This window comes from Tetrao urogallus, assembly GCF_951394365.1.
Source record: "Tetrao urogallus genome assembly, chromosome: 2".
Lineage (NCBI taxonomy): Eukaryota > Metazoa > Chordata > Aves > Galliformes > Phasianidae > Tetrao > Tetrao urogallus.
The window spans coordinates 92481809-92501201 of NC_136814.1; the positions used below are offsets into that span (position 1 = coordinate 92481809).

The window sequence follows — 19393 nt, forward strand, 5'->3', positions numbered from 1 at the left end:
CAGCCTGCACATTTTCTTCTTGCTTTCCAAGAGCAAGATATCTGTCCAAAATATCAAATGCTTTTCAACAGGCTTCAGATTTTACCATTCTAGATGTCATTCAGCAAAATATGTTTGCTGTGTGTCTAGGTTTTTTTAGCAGTGTCTCCATGTAGCACTTAACATTTTGTCATTGTTATATGAAAAACATGCAGGAAGAATAATGTGTTAGAAAACTACGTACCTATGTACTGAACAAATGAAATTATTGTTTGGTCACCTTTAAAAACATATGCATGTTTTCACTTAAATGGTATTTTTCTTTTGTTTCACTTAAATGGTGAGTATTTTTCTTTTGTAATTCAGTTTCTTACATTCTGTCTTGAATATGTATAGTTGTGCTTTTTTAAGCAGAATTTGTGACAGTTACCTTTATAAGTTTCAACTCTATTTCATCTGTCACCTTATTCAGTTGAGAAATACTGGAAATACTGTGGGGTTTTTTAAATCAGAAGGATTGACTTCTGTGTCTTGCAAGACAGAGTGCAAGCTGTGTTTTGGTAGATTTGGGTGCTGTTTCTTTTTTTCTCTCTCCTTACTATATGTTTTTAACAAGAGGAGTGGGCTTCTTCAGTTGTCTCTTAAGCAGAAAAGAGGCCAAAAGATGTGCCTTTGACATGACAGCTTGCCACATGGCATAATGGCATTATAGACAACAAATTGAAGTGTTGTTAATTCTTATGAGATCTGTTAAATTCTTAAATGGAAGTGTTGAAATCAGCACTCTTCTTTGATTGCTCTGTCCATTTTATCGCTGAACTGAAGAGGCACTGGTGAAGATTCACAAGAGGCCTATTATGGTTTACCTTTGCCTTTTTCATTTCCCATTCACCCCATGAAACTGCTGAGCTTTTTTTTCAAACCCGTTGTGCTCTGTCTTCTCTTCCACCATCGTGCACACACAGGTCACCTTGCTGAGTCTTTTGATAGCAGAGGTTCATAATCATCCACCTTCTGAAAAGGCTTTTGGTAGCTGGCTGATCCTTCTCTGAATACAGTAATAGAGTACAATAACAGATATAAGCAATGTAGTGATAGAATACATGAGTACACAGTATTTTCTGTGGGTTTTTTTTTTCCTAGTTTTTACAAAGCTGTAACCAGAAATAACAGAGCTATTTTGATGAATGAATCTCTTCACATTTGTTTTGTATTAATGCTGCATAGTTTTTCCCAAGAGGTCTCTGAAGTGTTATTGACACTTTAAATAAGTACTACTTATTCAAAGCTTTGTCAAATCTAAAGTAAATTTAGGATCATACTTTTTAACTAGTGATTTGCCCTACTAATGTAGAAACTAAATGAGGTGTATAATCCATACCTTAGATAATTTTGCTAAAACAGAGCTTACTTGGAGATGGGAACAGTGGTAAATGGTAGTTTTATTTCTTTTTTCTTTTTTCTTTTCTTCCATTACCACACTTTTGTGAGAATGTGCAGAACAGTTTTGTGTGTTCTCTGATAAAATATTCTGCTATTCAGAAGGATTATAAGGAAACTAGGGAAGAGGACAGAAATGGAGTTAAATATAATTTCAGCAGCCTCTCTAATCAGGCAGTAAGCAACAGAAATTGAGTGGTTGGATATGGTGGATGCTTACACACTAAATGACTTGCAGGGTACTAGTTATGTCACGGGTATCAAAAAGAACCAGAAGAAACGGATTCTACAGCTTTAATTCCTTCTGCATGAAGCAGTCATAAATTCTAGTTTGAGAAATCATTACACTGCCTACCCTTTACAGCATGGGTCAGCTTCTTTGTGGTTTTGTTTGGTGAGACCTCTCATCACACTCAACGTACATACTAAGGGGCACACTGGAATACTTTTTAGTCCCATACTTTAAAGGGAAATATTCAGTGGTTCAGAAATAAACAATGATACAGTTCTGAATTCTTACCACGGCTGAGGTCTTAGTTGCAATAGGGAATAAATCAGATTCCTGTGATGTCTGGTTGGTCTGGAGTTCCATTTATTATTCTCATATCCTCTGGCACCAATTTGGGTGATGTAGGTTGATAATGGGTTATTCCTTCCCATTGCCTGGGTCATAATCACGTGGCTTCATTCAGCAATATATAAGATTAGTACTTCACAAAATATGCAATCCCAAAAAGTGCTTTACAAAAAAAATGTGCAAGTTTTATTAAAATGGATAAAGTGAGACATTTCATCTGCACTCCATTAAATATTCATCTATCTGTATGTTGAGCTGTTCTGTTACCAATTCACATTTTCTGTATCAGTGTTTATTGAGTTGACCTTTTGCCACATTTTACAAGAGAATGGAACATTACAGCCTTCTTCAGAGTTGAGAGTGCTGGAACACAGTCATTAATAAAAAATGTTGCTGAGACTTAAGATTCTTTACATTCTGTACATCACATTGTCCAAAGCTTTACTACTTGAACAAAACTTTTTTTTTTTTTTTTAACCTTTTACTTAGAAATCCTGCAAAGCATAGCAATATATGCATATTCACATGTTACTGGTAAATTAAATCTACTTTTCTCCAGAAGAACAGTACCAAAATAGCTGGATCTGGGCACTTGTTTATTAGCAGGATTATTGTTTGGTGGTGGAATTAGAACTTGGTCAACAATAAGTGTGGCAATGAAGGTAACGTGCCTGGGGTCAAGTTTGCTTCCATAGATTTACCATGCTGATTCACAGCTTATGTCTGCCAAGCAATTTTGCCAAGGTTTTCTGGCTCAGAATTTAATCTTACTTTTACCATACTTTCCTTTGTTTCCCCACAGCAAACATACACACACCCACTGACTGTCCCTTGTTGTTGAGATAGATATGTAAATCTATTCACATATATGTATATATTCATATATACATATTCACATATATGTTCACATTCTTTGCTACTTCTTCAATAACCTTTTTAATGTCTCTAGAAAGAAAGGCAGTTTTGTTTTCTTAATCTCTGTTCCACATATGATGATGCATGCAACTTGTGTGTACTTCCTTAAGGGAACACAGCAGGCATGGAAGCCACTGGGAATAGTTAGCTGTGGAAAAAGAGAATTTATGTAGATGTAATTGGCGTACTCTGAAGGTCATAATTAGTGAAAGAGGTTTGTGATGAAAATTTTGTCAACCTTTCAAAAAATGTCTAGAGGCAGTTACTCACTGTACATAGCATTTAGCTCTTTGACATATAAGCCCGTTAAGAACAGGTGCAAAAATCTTTTTAAAAAGCTCCTGAGTCCTATTTGTGAGAAAAGATGAGGCAAGAGGTGAGTTGAGAAGGAAATCCCCTTAGAATATGTCTAAAGTAAGCAAATGTATTACATTAAAATATTACAATGGTAACATGCAGTTTTGCAAGGCTTCTTTCCCCAATTATACTTGCTCCTATTTTGTTGTTATTGTTGTTAATTTTTTTTGTTGTTGTTAGTAGCAGTTTATGATCATGTTCAGTGTTATTCTCTGTGTAAAGGAGTTATGCAGTTATCTGAAAAACAAGATGCTGGGGTTCTCTTAAGTTCCTAAAACTGAAGTTAGCCAGGATGCTTGTAACCTCCAAGATGTTTGTCTTTGGTAATAAGAATAATTAATATTAAAGCAAGCTAATATTAAAATAAAGACATATCTATTATGACAAGTGTATGAGGCTTTTACATGCCTGCATATTGTGACTTTTTAGCCTAACTCTTTTAAGACCAACGACTCCACCTTCGTTCTTTTGCATTAACTGTAAGATATGCATAATAATTGATGTTCACACCAGCAATAGTAGTTGTAGTTTCAGTTGTAACTGAAACTTAAGTTCCATTTTTTCAGTCCTTTATTTTACTTGATTTATTAAATTATTTAATAAACATTTTACTTCCATGTATATCTTGTTCTTGAAAATTCGAATGAGGTACACTCTTTTCTTGCCTTCTTACTGTGGTTATATATGTATTTACACTCTTAAAACATGTATCCTTTTAAATGTATTTAAATAAAAATGAATATGTAACTATATACATTTATATAATATTTAAAACATAGCATTGCATGTTAAAGCTAGGAAAAAGGTTGTTATTTTCTCTTCTTTCGTCAGGAACAGAAAATAATATGAAGGTAAAATAGACTTCGTGTCATGTATGCTTGTGAGAAATACCTTTGTGATGTAGGCAAATTGTGCACTGCTCATTATAGCAAACACATTTAGTGAAGTTAATTATGATTCTAGGTTCCATGGTTCCTTTCTCGATGCGGATTTTACATGCTGAACTTCCCCAGTACCTCGGTAATCCTCAGGAATCACTTGATAGACTGCACAGTATGAAGATAATCTGCACCAAGGTAACAGATTCTCTATGCCCTGGCCTTTCTTGATATTTAGAAAGTATATTTTCTTGTCCTTGCAAAGAACATTGTTTCAACTCTGACATTTTTGATTCCATCTTGATACAAATAAGGAACTCATTAATAGAAGTAATTAAGTCTCTTCTATTTTATGGAACAGCATCTTTCTCTCCTTTGTTTGATAGAACAATGGAAAGTGGAGTTCTCTTGCTTTCTTTCTTTTGCCAGACAAGACACAGAGGACAGCATGCAGACATGTTCAAGGACAAGTAGGAGAGTTTATTCCCTCACTTAGCAGCATCTAGCTAGCTCAAAACAGTTGTTAATCGTAAAATCATGAGATGTTTTGGGTTGGAAAGGACTTAAAGATCATCTAGTTCCAGACCCCTGCTATGGGAAAGGTTGGCAACCACCAGATCGGGCTGCCTAGGACCCCATCCAACCTGGCCTTCATGGATGGGGCATCCACAGCTTCTCTGGGCAACTAGTTCCAGTGCCTCACCACACTTCACAGTAAAGAATTTCTTCCTTATGTCTAAGGCTACTTTTTTTTGGTTTAAAAGTGTTACTCCTTGTCCTGTTACTACACTCTTGTGTGTCACTACACATAAAGAGTCCTCCTAGTTTTCATGTGGACATCTGTATGGCCGCTATAAGGTCTCCTTGGAGCCTTCTCCTCTCCAGTCTGAACAAGCCCATCTCCCTAAGCCTTTCTTCGTAGGAGAAGTGCACGAGCACTCTGATGATATTTACAGCCCTCCTCTGGATCTGCTCCAGCAGCTCCATGTCTTTTTTGTTCTAGGCATCCTAGATAGTACTCCAGGTATCACAGGAATGAAGTGCAGGAATGATCAAAATCTCAGCTCCAGCCTTCAGAAATAAACTGGATAGCTGGTTTTGGAGATGGCAGTCATTTGGGAGCATAAATCAAACTGCTGAGTTTGGTTTTGGGATTGTGTTTTTTTTTTTTTGTTTTAAAAGACTACTATAGAAATAAGAGTGTGAAAAAGGACAGTTTGTAAATAAAAATATATTTTTATAAGATAACTGGTGATAATTTAACCATTTCAAATCGTGTAGGGTTATCTGGAAAACCCACTGTTTAAATATATGCTTTGTTTTGGTTTTTTATAAAATGCTATTTGTCTAATAAACAAGATCTCACCAGGAATGTTCAAGAATAAAGCACAAGAATAAACCTTACGAAAAGCCATGACATAACCAAGAAAATAATATAAAGAATGTACACATTAATCTTAATATTTAAATATGATGTTTGGGGAACCATTTGGGTTGTAACAGAATTAATTGGGGAGCTTTCAACCAAAAACCTCTAGTGTTTTACTTCCCTACTTTAAAAAGTGGAAAAATAATCTTCGGTCATCCTTATTTACAGAAGGGCATAGGAATAGTCATTATGTAAATGAGATGATCTTGGAGTCATAAAAATTGAGAGAGAGAAAAGACCTATTAGCTCACCTAGTCTGTCTCTGTGCAATGCAAGGTTGTTTTCCAGTTTTTAATGAGCCAGCCTGTGGAGCTGAGGCCACTTCCCCTGGGAGGCTATTCCAGGCTAATGCTAATGCATTCTTATCGTAAGAAAATTTGTCTTCCTATTTTGTTTCTCTTCCTTAACGTGATTATGTTATTCCTACATGATACCTCTTTTTAACCTCCTAAATTCCCTCCTGCTTTTTGTTGTACACGTGCTGCAGATGCTTGATTAGCTATTCAACTTTAAGATCTAACCATATTTCCTTTGTCACTATTTTGGTAACTCAGTCTCTTCAGCCCCCATCCTACTTATATATTTCTGAACCAAACTGGAGGCTGAAATGAAAAACATAATTTTTGTTTTCCCTGTAAAGGCAATAATACTTTTATTTTTTCCAGTATCCCTGCAAGTCTGTGATCATGATCTGATCTGATCTTTTACATCTCTTGCTTATAGGTTCGACATTTAAGAGTGAAAAAAATCTGTAATGCAGAAGGCCTAATACATTTTAGGGGAGGAATTAAGTGAAATAGTTTTTTCCTGTGTTGTTGCTGGTCCCCCTCATGTGGATTGCCACAGTGAGTTGTTGACCTTACAAGTATGCCTTGAAGTAAATGGACTCCAAACAGTCCAGACAGTAAGAGTAACAATAGTAATTCAGGTCACAGAAAATTTTGTTATTTTCCAGTGTTTTAAAACATAGATAAAATTATTTAAATGCTAATTCTGCTAAGGACATGCTAATAAATGCTTACCCAGAGACCAAAATGTGAAAAGAACAACAGTCATGCTTGAACTAAACTCTTCTCTTGTTTGTGCCTGTCTTCCTAGCTGAATGAGGGAGAGCTCCATAAATTACATGCATCCCACAGGGTGACATATTTTGATTTTAACCCTAATCCTTGAAGTGACAGGGCTGTACTGTGCTCTCTACCAACTGGGTGGAGTAGTGGCAGGTGGGTTAACAGTCTTGCTTCCTGAAAAAGCCTCTGCAACTGTTATCCTTGCAAAACTTTCCACAATCCAAAATGCCACTCAGCCATCTGCCACTCCCTCTGCAGTTCCACTACTGTTCTTTATGAGGAGTTGTGTCCCTCCCTGCACATACTCCACATGTCTCCCACCCTTTGTTTTAATATAGGTTGATGTATTTTCAGTTTTTTAAGTACAGATTGCTTTTCCTCTTTATTTTCATTCAGCTTCCAGTTCTGGTTCAGTTACTTTGAACACATAAGTATTCTGTGTCTCACATATAATTTCAGTCTGGGGAGTGTTTCTCAATCCCTTGTTTGATGAGTTTGTAGAAATAATGAGGCTGAATACCCAAAACACAATTCCAGAAGCACCCTAAAAAAGATTATTTTGAGTAAGAAGCAAATGCTGATGAAAAGTTGTGGAAGAAGGAAGAAATTATTGAAAGGAGATACGTAGGACGGGAAGGTAGGAATGCAATGTGTGTAGATTCGTGGTTGCAGCATACAGTCTATTGATAGGGGATGGAACAGAAGTCTCGGTGAAACAGTCCTGGCCAGTGAAACTAATGAGTTTGTGTTTATAAATATTTTGAACATAAAACCATAGGTCATGTATACATCTTGTTTAAAGTTAATAGTAGAACTGTTCAAAGCCATGTCTTTACATTTGAAACAAGGATGTTTGGAGATAGACTGTATGATACAGCTAGAGTAAACAGCTCTCCATCTGTGGAAAAGCAGGATGAGGCTATCTGTTAGAATTAAGGATTTCATGTCATCTAACCCGGACAACTTACAGTAAGAAACTACTAGAATCATTAATGTTGTTATTAAACAACTCATGGAAAATTGAGGAAATGCCCTAACACTGAAAGACTGCAGATGATTTCCTACACGTAAGGAAAGGCAAAAGGAGAAAGACCTAGGGAATAAGCCAATTAGCCTCAAATCAGCCCCGAGTTCTGTTTTAATTACGTTGAGCTTGAGGTGACAGCCAGATATCCCCAGGTAATATCACTGAATGTTTAATGTGGTATTCTAATTGTATGTTAATATCTAATTATTTCTTTTCTGATGATATTAGTTAGGGCATTTTCAGATAAAGGCTTTCTCAAACAAATCTATTGTCTTTTTAAACAAGAAAATACGTTTCATTGTTGGAGGCACCATGTTATATTAAGACCAACTCAAGAGTAAGAACACTGAGTCTGGTTGAGAAGGAGACCCAATCACTAGGTGTTTTCCAGGGGAAGAGGCAGAGGATGTTTCTTGGGGGAAAATAGACAGTTTGACAGATAGATGTTTGTGGCCTGTAGAAGACAAGGTTGTCTTCTTTACACACTTGGTGTTTCAATTTTAAGTGTTGTCCAAGTTTCTACACTGTTACACAGATTGGGTCTGGGATTCAGTCTTAGAGGTATGCTATTGTGATCTCATAATTTGCCACCTATCAACTGCACAGTGATGTCTGTGCAATTGTTTGCTTGTAGGCTCTCAAAATTTGTATCTGATTTTGTAGCACCTAACTAGGCTTTCACTGTGGTCTCTGAAAAGAGGTTGCTATCAGAGCAATTCCTTTCCACCTTAAGATGGCGTCAACTCACTTCCTGGAGGTCCAGATTGCTCTCCATTCACTACAGAAAGTACCAACACACTGTCTGAGGCCAGATTAATTCTGCCTCTTTTTGCTTTTGAGTGTTTCCTATGGTTTTTTTAAGTGTTTGTTTACAAACCACTGAGCATAACTGGAGTGTTTTGCTGGTGAGGAAAACAACAATTTTTCTTATCCTGATGGAAGCTCTGTTTTTGAAAGTGTGCTCGGCCCCAGACAAGGATATGTCTTATATTTCACTAATTGCCTATCCACAGTGGCTGATTAAATAGCAATGGCTTTAATGGGTTTTTGAAGGAAATCTCAAGCAGAGTTCTACAACCAAAGTTATAAATCTCTAGAAGGACAAATGGAGTAGTTTGTGGGAAGTGAGAGAACAGATTTGGAGAAACTGCAATGGAATTACAAAATGGAAAGTTGACCTGCATTTCAAATGGAACTTTATGTATGTGTTTTTTAAGTGTGTAAGACACAGTCTTCATTAAGTGCACACTCTCTTTCTCCCAGTAATGTAACAAATGTTTCATTCACTCAACAATTTGGATGATTTAAAATCCGTAGTAAATAAAGGGAAGCAATAAAACCCATATTTTGAGAAGGGAGTTAGAAAACTTCATTAAGGACGAAAGGAACAAGCTGTTTCTGAGACCATAGCCCACAGTTAGGGTGGGAGAGTTAAGAGAAGATGGCTTTGTTAGAAAAATCAACTTAATGTTCTTTCTGGTCTTTAACATTCATACTCTGGTGAAACATATTTTGTGTTTTGTTTAACAAAATGTGTTTGTTCCTTGAGCGTGCTGACATTTAATGTCTGCGAGTATCATAAACCTGAACTCTAACATCCTTCTACCATACAATGGCTTTCTTTGTGCAATTTATCTAGCTATGGTAATAATCAGTAATTTTGAACTGCATCTAGGTGAAACATTTCTGCTTGAATTGGTTTTCACGTCGACTATCATTTGTAGATAATTTGCATTTAATACATAGCACTGCTAAAACTCATGTTAGTTACTTTAAAAAATTTACTGCAGATATTAGAAAATTTGGAACAAGGCTTAGCTGAAGATGGAAGTATGACTAACATTACACAGGAGAACAGACAAGGTATGTATTCTTTAAACATTTTTTCACAGGCAGTATGGTTTTATCACTTGCCTAAGCATGCCGAAAGTTTTCACAAGACTGCCCCAGAGTTGTTAAAACAGTATTTTTGTTACCTCATGGTGTACTCAGCATCTAAAACGATACACTTCTACTTTTAGTTGCTGGAATTAATTTCACACTTTTACCCATGACCAAACTGATGCACTAAATCAGTTTCTTTTTTCCCACTTAGGAGAAACAAAGAAGATGGCTGCCATTCTTTAGTAATGCTTATAGAAGCGTATTACTGTCACAGTTAGATCAGTGTTTCATATTCATTGTTGCCTCATTGGCTCCTCTCAATCCTCATATCTAAAAGTTAGGGAATTTCTCTACGTTTCCTGCTATCATGCATTAGCTATGCTTGCCTAGGATGTTGCTGTAGAGGTGTCTAATCTCAGTGCAACTGTGTGGTGCTTGGTGAGTCAAGTCTGTCACTTATTAAAATGAATTTCAGATCTACGTTATTTTCAGATCTATATCTACAGTTTCAGGTCTACATTTATATTATTTTCATCATTTTTTTATGAAATAATGTGTTTGGTTTTTTTTCCTATTCCTTCTATCTGAGCTGTTTAACTTCAATAGTGGAGGATACATTACTGCATAAAGGTCATCTGGATAAATTGGTTGTCCAAGCATCTTTTTTTCTTTTTTTAATGGAATTTATACTAATGAGGTAATTTGTGTGTGCTTAAGAATTGAAGGCAAGATGACATTTTAGGCATAGTTAATGGATTAGATGAACTGCTCACGGTGCCTAGCAATATGGACATTAAAAATATCATACCGTTCAGCTTCTGCTAACAGTCTGAAGAAATCTTACCAACTTCTTTCTGTGATAACATGAAACATGGAAATAACACGAAAAATACGAGAAGTTAAGCTTTGCCTCTGAGGTGGGAAGTGGCCAGATATAGCTGTTAGCAGAGTAATCATTTATTATGAACAAATCCCTAAAACTGTGTCTATGTGGAGTGGTGCAGTCCTGTCTTCAAGTTCTGGCCTTCAAGTGTGGCTGGACATAAAGCCCTTTCAGTGTGTCATTGTACTCCACTAAAACACCATCTAGTTATGCCCTAAGAAAGTTACTGCATGTGTGAGCAGTGTATGTCACAAAGGCTTTTGCTCTTCTCAAAAATAGTTAGGAAAGAGCAGAGAGAATCTGATATTTAAATGTTAATGCGCAGTATCAGTCTATTTTTCTCTCCCTGTATCTGCTAATCTTGCCACTGTGTACTTACCTCATTTTCCTATTACCTTTCTAGTCCACTTTTGTCCCTTATATCCTCGTATTTTTTTCTTTTTTTTTTTTTTCCTCTGTGCCTTTAAAATGAAGAGTCAGATCCCCTTTTAGGGCACAGGGACTTTTTTCTTAGCTGTGTCATAATCCTATGTCCTGCAGGCATGTGAGTTTCTGGCTCCTCAGTGCTGCTGCTTCAAAGCTGAGAAGAGCTCAAAAGGAGGGATGGGGTGCAAGGCAGCAGCTGGTGGCCAGGGGACAAGGCTGCTGAAGTTGTCCTGTTTGTGGGGACTGCTGACTGCTGTTGTCAATGAAAGCCATGTCTGCTCCCTGTCTGCTCCTTTACTGCATTTGAAGCTACAGGAGGCTGATAACATTTTTGTTTTTTTTTTTTTGTTACTTTTTTTCCATGCAAGGCCAAGCTGAAGCAAAACTTAGGAAATTTGTTTGAAGGCAGCCATACTTCTTTATGGGGATTATGCTTAGTGACTAGTTTCCTTACTGCTGGTGTAGGAAGGTGCCACACCAGCCAGTTCATCATATACATCTCCTCTGGTCTGAAACAAAGCACCTCATCTGGCAGTTTTACAACAGGAGGAGAGATAGAGCATTGCATCGCCTGCCTGATAATGCATTATATAAGATGCCAGTTTTACAAGTTAGCACACAGAAATCCTGTTGAAATGGATGGCAGTATGAAGTACAGGGCCCTCCATAAATAACAAAAATAAACGTTTGGACTGTAAGTGTGCCTGAAAGGACCTGCAGAGCAGTTTTCAGGCATTTTTCAGGCATTGCACAATGAACTGGTGTTGGGTTTTCAATTTTGTTTACTGCTTGACAGGTTTTCCTTAACCCCCTTCTGCCTGCCAGTCATAAAGGAGTTTTTAGGATTGGAAGCAAAGAGGAGTGGACATGCCACCAGATTCTCTTCTTATTTGTAATGGCACTTACGTGTGTTAAAAAAATTTATCTGTGCAAGCTGGCTAGGCTACAGTATGGATGCAGATGAGTGGTCTCCGTTATCCCACTCTCACAGAAAATGCCCTTTCACCCTTTCCCTCCTCAAATCATTACAGTGACCTTGACAGCTGATTGACTGAGACACATTTATTTTTCAAATGCACTGAACGATTACTCCTGATGTTTATTTGGAGGATTAGAGGAATATTTCTAGCATTGATCTAGTGAAATAGATCAAGAAAAATAGGGATCTTTATGAACTGCTCTCTTAAAACATCAGGAGTCTGCCTGCAAAGCAAGAGAGAAGAACCTGCTGCTCCAGCTTTTAATGCCTGCAAGCTCCAGGAGCGTGGGGAAAGCAGACAGGCTTGGCAGATTTCTTCCTGCATAGCTCTAAGCCAGAGGCAAGCACAAATAGTCCCAGACCCAGACAGTTCTCACCCTGCAAGCTTTGGCTCTAAAATGCCATTAGCTTTGTTTGATTTTTGAGTTTATCACATTTAGTCCTGTAGATGATGTGTTTTTAAATTGATGCTCATTATCAATTTAATCTTTTTATGCACCTTTTGTTCTTGAATTAGAAAATACGTGGCTTCTTGCAGTGCTTAATGCTTGGCTTGAGCTCAAGGCTGAGCGGCTGTCTGTTGCTCTGCATTGTGCCATCGTGTACGGTCCCCAGCACCGTGTGAGTAATTCCCTCAGAGAGATGCAGCATTTCTGTCTGATGATGCAGCATAGCTGAGAATTATAAATTCTAGGCTAAAACCTAGTGATGTTAACAAGGGGGATCTTTCAGAATCGTAATTCATAGGACCGATAATTGATTGCAGAGAAGAACCTCTAATTTATTTGTGCAAATTCACAAGCTGCTCTTATTTTGCAGCCTCTGTTCAGCTGTGGAGGTCACGTCTGGGCCGGGTGATGTACTCCATGGCAAACTGTCTGCTAATGATGAAGGTACGTGGGTGGCAGCAGCTGCAGAGGTACCGTATATTCCAGAATAGAACGCTGCAGAAAGTGCCGGAGAATTACTGGTGTGTAGATAAGGGAAGACTACCTGACTGTACTTGGAGGCTTTGCATAGTGAAGAATTAATTAGACTTAATAATGCCTTATTTAATAGATAGCTATTTGCAGTAATGCTCTTTGGGAACATATCTACTTATTTCTCCCAAAATCATCTGGAGAGTGTGCAATAACAGTAGAAAATTTGCATTTTTAAATTGAATTTTTCAAACACTTAGCTAAATGCTGTAATTAAAAGCAATTATGTGCTCTTTTTCAAAGTGTGCACTAATAACATTGCTCTGTTTGTGTGCATTATTAATACTATAGACATTGTATATGATGAGATCCAGAACATCCAAATACATCTTTCCTATCTCAGCTGTAAGATATCTTCTTTCAAGTTTAAATTCTTACTAATAGGTGGAAGGAAAAAGAAGGGAATAAAAGAAAAAGTAACTGGCTAGCACTGTTTTGTTTTGTTTCTCTCTTGACTCCTCCTTGCTCTTTAAGACCCTTCTGGTGCATTTGGTGGAGCACAAGCTTCTCATGTTCAGCAAGCAGAAGAAATAAAACCATTTCTGCCATTCACCTCATGCTCAGGGAAATAGGTTTATCACCATCCTAGGCTTGCAACAAACTGCTGTTATGCAGAGCTTAACTGTGCTTCACAAATTAATTAACAGCACAGACTCAGAGCAGTACTGTCAGCACTATAATCTTCACAGACCACAATTTGCACTCCCTGCCTCCTGTTGTTTGATTGCCCAAGGTCATGCCAAATCTGACGTTCACTAAACTGCTTTCCAAACTAGGATTCCTTGATGCTCCATTCATAATATGAATGTAGTAACTTAGAAAGCACACATTTTTCAGGTAAGATACAGTTGCCAAATACTCCCTTACATGAATTGCAATGAATTGCTTTTTATGTGAATTAGAAAAAAGGAAATTTCTATTTGTAGTTACATTGTAATCAAATGATTTCTGTCTTGAATAGATGCAATTTGTCCATTGAACCTTGAAGTATTTTAACAAATCAATAAGCATTTGTTTTGAAGGAGGCACTTGACATAGGTTCAGTTCTTAAGGAACATGCTTTTTCACTAGGCAAGTGGAGAAAAGCACAAGTTGCCATCTCAAACAAAGCAGAGTGCAGAAATAAGAAAATGCTGGTAATAAGTTGTTTCAATTTCACTTTACTTTTGGCTGTAATTTCTTTCTAACGTTTTCACTGCTATTCTTCTCGTGTACACACCAATCCAAGTGCATGCACTGTTCTCATCTTCCTTCTGATTTGATCCTTTTAGTGCTGTTTTCTGCTAGCAATATAAATACATTTGTGAATACCAGTTATCACCTTTTTTGGAAATGGTATTTCAGAAATACTGCAGCTCAGATACTTCCCGAGGTCGGTTTTATTTAGGGCCTCACAGATGTCAATTTAGAAAATGACATTTCAGCTGTAACCGCCAGATTACCTACAACTGCATGTTTAGGTGTAAGTACTCCCCTCTGAAATTTGCATCTCAGCGTTGGCTGTGGAGCAATTGTGAGTATCACAGTTTTTAGACGTATCCGTGTATGGGCAGGTAGAGAGTCTTACAGATCTTTGTACACAGCCATGTTGCATTTAAAATCACAGCAGGTCATCAACTTAATTTATTCTGCCTGTGTGACAGATCTTCAGTGAAATAATTGTATTGCCTAATTATGAACTTACTAATTTTAAGACCATTCTAACAACCAGCAATACTGCAATCATCTTCTCCACCTTCCGGAGTGTTCAGAGCGTTCGCTTTAAAACAGTTTCTTCAAATAATCTTTTAACACAATTCTTTTAATTCTCCCATGAACAATTATATTAATTGAAGGGCATTCCACCTCACCATTTATTTTTGCTGTTGTGTAAGACACTTTAAAAACTGAGCATTTTATTCAAGCGTATGTAATAATTTGAAAAAAATGGTATTCGTTCTCCAAGTCAGTGCCATCTATTGCCATCTAGTGAACGTTTATGAAACTGCAGTGTGGTCATATTTTATCTCCAAGTACTGTTGGGTAGCTTGTGCTATTAGATTAATAAGAATCATTATTTAAAGGTAAAACAATTAGAACAGCGGTATAGAAAGAATCTGATTATTTTTATTGACCTTTTTTCTTTGTCCAGCAAACTTCCGTAGTATTAAGTAGGGAACAGTCTTGTCAGAACTGACTCTTCAAAATTAAACAGCAAACAAATATAAGATCAGATGTTGGACCTATGACTCTTTAAATCTGTCCCACTTCTCCTCAAAGCCAATTAGGTTTATTTCATGTCTTCTGTCTTTTGTGTTACTTATCTGAGTCAAGGAATTCTGTTTATGTAGCACAGTAATTTTTACCCATTAAAATATGTTATTTGCCCTCTTTAGCTTCATAGCTAAACATCTCATTTAATTGTTGAGATGGTACGTTGTTTTGAAAGTTGTGTATGAGGTGCAAATCCAATTTAACCAGGCTTGCCCACAAACCAACAAATTACAAGTTTCCTTTCTAATCACAAGCCTCCTTTGCCCTGAGGCCATATCTTCTAGGCACTGAATTCTACTTGCTTAGCCCTCTACCTGTGTGAAAGACACTGCTGTTTCAGTAGCAGTTTAAGGCAGTCTCACTGCATGCAAGACTATATGTCGATTTTCTGTTCACTCCCTTTCCTTTGAACATTTCTTAGACATATTCTAGCATCCTTCTGTACAAAACTTAGTGTGGTGACTTAACTAAGTGACAAGTTACAGAAATGGTGGATGTCAGTCACAGCAACTAAATCAGCTTTTACATGCTCATGTACGGGGGAAAATTAAGAGGTGGAAATACAGCAGGAAGGCAAGGAGAGACAAGTTAACGTGCATCACTGTAGACTTTCATTTACAAGAACTGTGGGCTTAAGTCGCTATGGAACTGTTCCCTGAATATAGCAACGTGAGAGAACATTCATTTAAAATGCAGCTGATGATGTGCATTGCTTCATTTCAACAATGTAATTGCAAAATGTCTGTCATTTTAGTAAATCACCATGGAAGTGTTTTAAGAACTTTTTAAAGTTCTTTTCATCTGAGCTAAAATTGCTTTTGACATTATCTTATCAGACTTCTACCTCTCAGAGGAATAAATACTTAAGTACTTTCCATATATATTATAAATGCACTCTAATTAAAGGCATGTTTTGCATTTTGTAGGATTTTTTGTCAGCGTTGTCTTAGCTTTTGTAAAAAGCCTTGGAATCATTTTTAATTTGGGTCTAAATACAATTAAAACTGTACAAAGGAGGCTATAGCACCTTGTACTGATGATGCAAAGGACTGATGCGTGAGGACTTTGTTTTCTTTATGATATAAAGTAAGAGGACTGCAGGAATTGTGTATTTTGCCTGACTGCTGCAGTATGACTCTGGGTTCATAACGCTGTGAGTCTCTGCTTTCATAACTCTTCCTCAGGTGCACCAGGTAGAGAGGAAGGATAAGTTATCCCTGCCCTCTTTTCCCAAAATACACTTTACAAACTGCAGAGTTTGTATAACTAAAGCTGATTTTAGTCTATGGTTTCTGAACCTAATTCCAGCGTTCTGCACATCATGATCATTTATGCTTATTCTTAAATATCTTATAATTAATAATTTAAGCGCTTGAAGTGAGGTTGGAAAAACACAAAAATGTAAGATGTGGCGACCATTGAAGGAAATGGAGTTACACTACAGTGCATCAGAGGAAAACCAGCCCCGCGTGCCGTTTTTGTGTAAGTGGATCCAGCGCCTTGATGGAACTTTCTCTGGATGAGTTTTTTGAGTTATAAAGCAATAGGCCCACTCTCATTCATATCCTGAACTGCGTAACTTTTCTTCTTTTGAGATTTCCTATGAAAGGTGTGGAAAATCTGAAAGGTCGCTGTTTGTAGAAGGTAAAGGACAGGACAGTGATAATCTATCAACTCCACCTTTATGTTTTAAGATCACAAACTGCATTGCTGAGTTTTTTAGTGCTGGTACTGAATACTACTGCTGAATACTGAAACATGTATTAAGCAAGGCTCCATTTCCTGGGAGGGCCTCTCATTTATCATTCTCACAGGTAGCTGTTCTTTTACCATGTCTTATTAGCAAAGCTGGGAATTAAAACCTGGCCTCTAGTACCTATCACAACATCTCATCTGCTTTACAAATGCTCCTTCAGAAGGGATTGTCAGATAGGGTGTTTTTACAACATACCACAAATAGGATAGTTCTGGCAGTATATGGGATACTCTCTAGATCCTTCTGCTGCCTCCACAGTAGTGGGAGTATGGGGAAGTACAAGCATATAGAACTTACTGTAGGAGGTAAGTTCTGCATGCATGTACTGAAGCAGCTACAAAATGAGATTGTAGTTGGGAGTGAGTCTGGATGCTGTGACTGTGCATTGTTGCTGTTTCGTGCTGGGCCAGCCTTGCCTGTGCTCAGGAGTGGCTTTAAGCACACATGGCTTAACCTCTTGTCATCTTCTGGAAGAAATAGGTCCTGTTCTTTGACAGGTGCTGCAGGGCAGGGGGGTAAATAAGCACAGGTGCTATGTGCTGTGCCATCATACAGAAACAGGATGTGATTTGTTTCCTGATCCATAAGTACGGGGCGTAGACTCTTAATGCCTCACTTCTACTCTCAGTTTTTAGAAGGTGTGAACCTTATCTAGTTAAAATACATACAGAATGCAAATAAGACAGTGTTTGATAGGGAATGAAAAAGGGGAAGGCGGTTTGTTTGGCCGACTAGGCCAAGGCCATGCAGCCCCTGAGGCAGGGGCCTCTAGGATGTTGTTTGCCTGCTTGTTCCTGCCTGGGCTGGTGCCCACCTGCGCTGTGGGTCTGGCTTTGAGGCTGGGCAGGCAGGGCTCCCTGAGGCAGCTGCTGCAGCCAAGGCTTCCTTTAGGCTGGTCAGACTGAGCTGGCTGCAGCACCTCTCTGTCAGCTTAACTGTGCAGTCGCCAGGGAGTTGTTTCTACATCAGTTTGGGGGATGTAATGACAACACCCCTATGCCTCACAGCTGTGCTGCACATCACTGTTGTGGGGACTGGGTGCAAGGGATGGGTTTAGACTGCGGGATGGGAGACATTGAGCCAAAGTCTAGAATTTGCTATAATAAAATTATTTCTTCATTAAGCACCTTTTTTTCTCAAAGAGGTAAAATTCAGAGTCACAGATAATCTTTCAGTTTGTATAAATCCTCCTGTGGGGATTAATAGCTAATGCAAGAATGGCTGGGGATGCTCTAAGGAATCAGTTTGGAAAATCAGAATGTTATGCAGAACCCAACACAGGGGCACTCTACAGTCAAGAAAGTCCTGTAGTGAAAGCTGATGTGGAGAAAAAATGAGCTTTTCTTAAGTTATAAACTTACAAGAAATATGGTAGTATAAATTCCATCATGCTTGAGTGCTTGAGTTGTGAATGCTGAATGAATCAGAATTTAAACATATATTTTTACATATGTGGCTTGTTTCCTTTGCTCTGAACTTTTATCATTGCCAATGAGAAGGTTGTGAATGCCCTCTCCCAAGAAGCATCCAAGGCCAGGCTGGATGGGGCTGTGAGTAGCCTGGTCTGGTGGGAGGTATCGCTGCCTATAGCAGGGAGGGTTGGAACTGGTGATCTTAAAGGTCCCTTCCAAACCAAACCATTCTGTGATTCAATGAATAAGCATGGTTTTGCACACTAGAATTGGAATAAACTCTAACTGTTAATTGTTGTATGTTCAAGTTTAATAGTTTAATACATGCAGTGTGTTCTGTTCACAGTTATCTGCAAAATAAAGGTCCTACAAAGTGCCTCCAGTGTTGTTTAAGTCCATCTCTGCTGTCGTGGGCTGAACAATTTGTCTCATATGCAGATGAGACTCCAAAAACTCTTTTTTTTGTGTGTGTGTGTCTGTGTGTGAAAGAAGTCATTATGTTCCAAATGATGACCCAGTGTATGGGTCAAATGGGGCTCGGTCAGTTAAAGTGCGATCTTAGGAAAAAAAATACATTGTACCTGGGGCATATGGCCTGCTCAGACTGAGGAGGAGGTGAAGAATAAGTACCTCAAGCGGTAGCTGTGATCACATTAGGGAGAAGTTTAATGAGCACTGTAATTTGACCAAAAAACCGTATGGTACAGATGTCTGTGCAGTTTTGAAAGATTATTCTTTCAAAACTTCTGAATGCCCACCAGAAAATTCGTGTATGAAGTTGAAGGGCAGAACTGTTAGTAAGCACCAGGTTAGTACAGCACTGTCTTCTGTTTCTGCTCTTGCCTGGTTTTTATAAGCAAATACAGGCTCTGTGCCTCTGGTCTGAATTGATGAAAGGAACTAGAGCTGAGGCTGGTGCAGCCCTTACCCTGGAAATGTGCCTGCTGCATGTCTTCCTGTCTTCCCTTAGAGCACATGCCAAATTTCTCGTGCATATCTGCTAGAGGCCATGTAGACAGGCTCTAATTTACTGCCCAGGTAGATAGTTCATGGAATTTTACCATGAATAAGCTGGAACACAATAACTGATAACATGTGCATTTCTTTCGTGTGAGCAATGGAAACACAACTGTATCTAACCCCACCAC

The 19393-nt window shown here is 38.1% G+C and overlaps 1 protein-coding gene across 1 annotated transcript in view; it reads left to right on the top strand.

Annotated features, from left to right (window-relative positions):
• The window catches only part of TRAPPC12 (trafficking protein particle complex subunit 12), a gene marked incomplete at both ends in the record, with an annotated part of 45026 nt that overhangs the window by 20495 nt on the left and 5138 nt on the right, over positions 1 to 19393 (top strand). The window contains 3 exons of the mRNA XM_079532715.1: positions 4232 to 4344; positions 9463 to 9535; positions 12664 to 12737. Of these exons, the coding sequence (XP_079388841.1) occupies positions 4232 to 4344; positions 9463 to 9535; positions 12664 to 12737 (260 nt within the window). The remainder of the gene's footprint in view (positions 1 to 4231; positions 4345 to 9462; positions 9536 to 12663; positions 12738 to 19393) is intronic.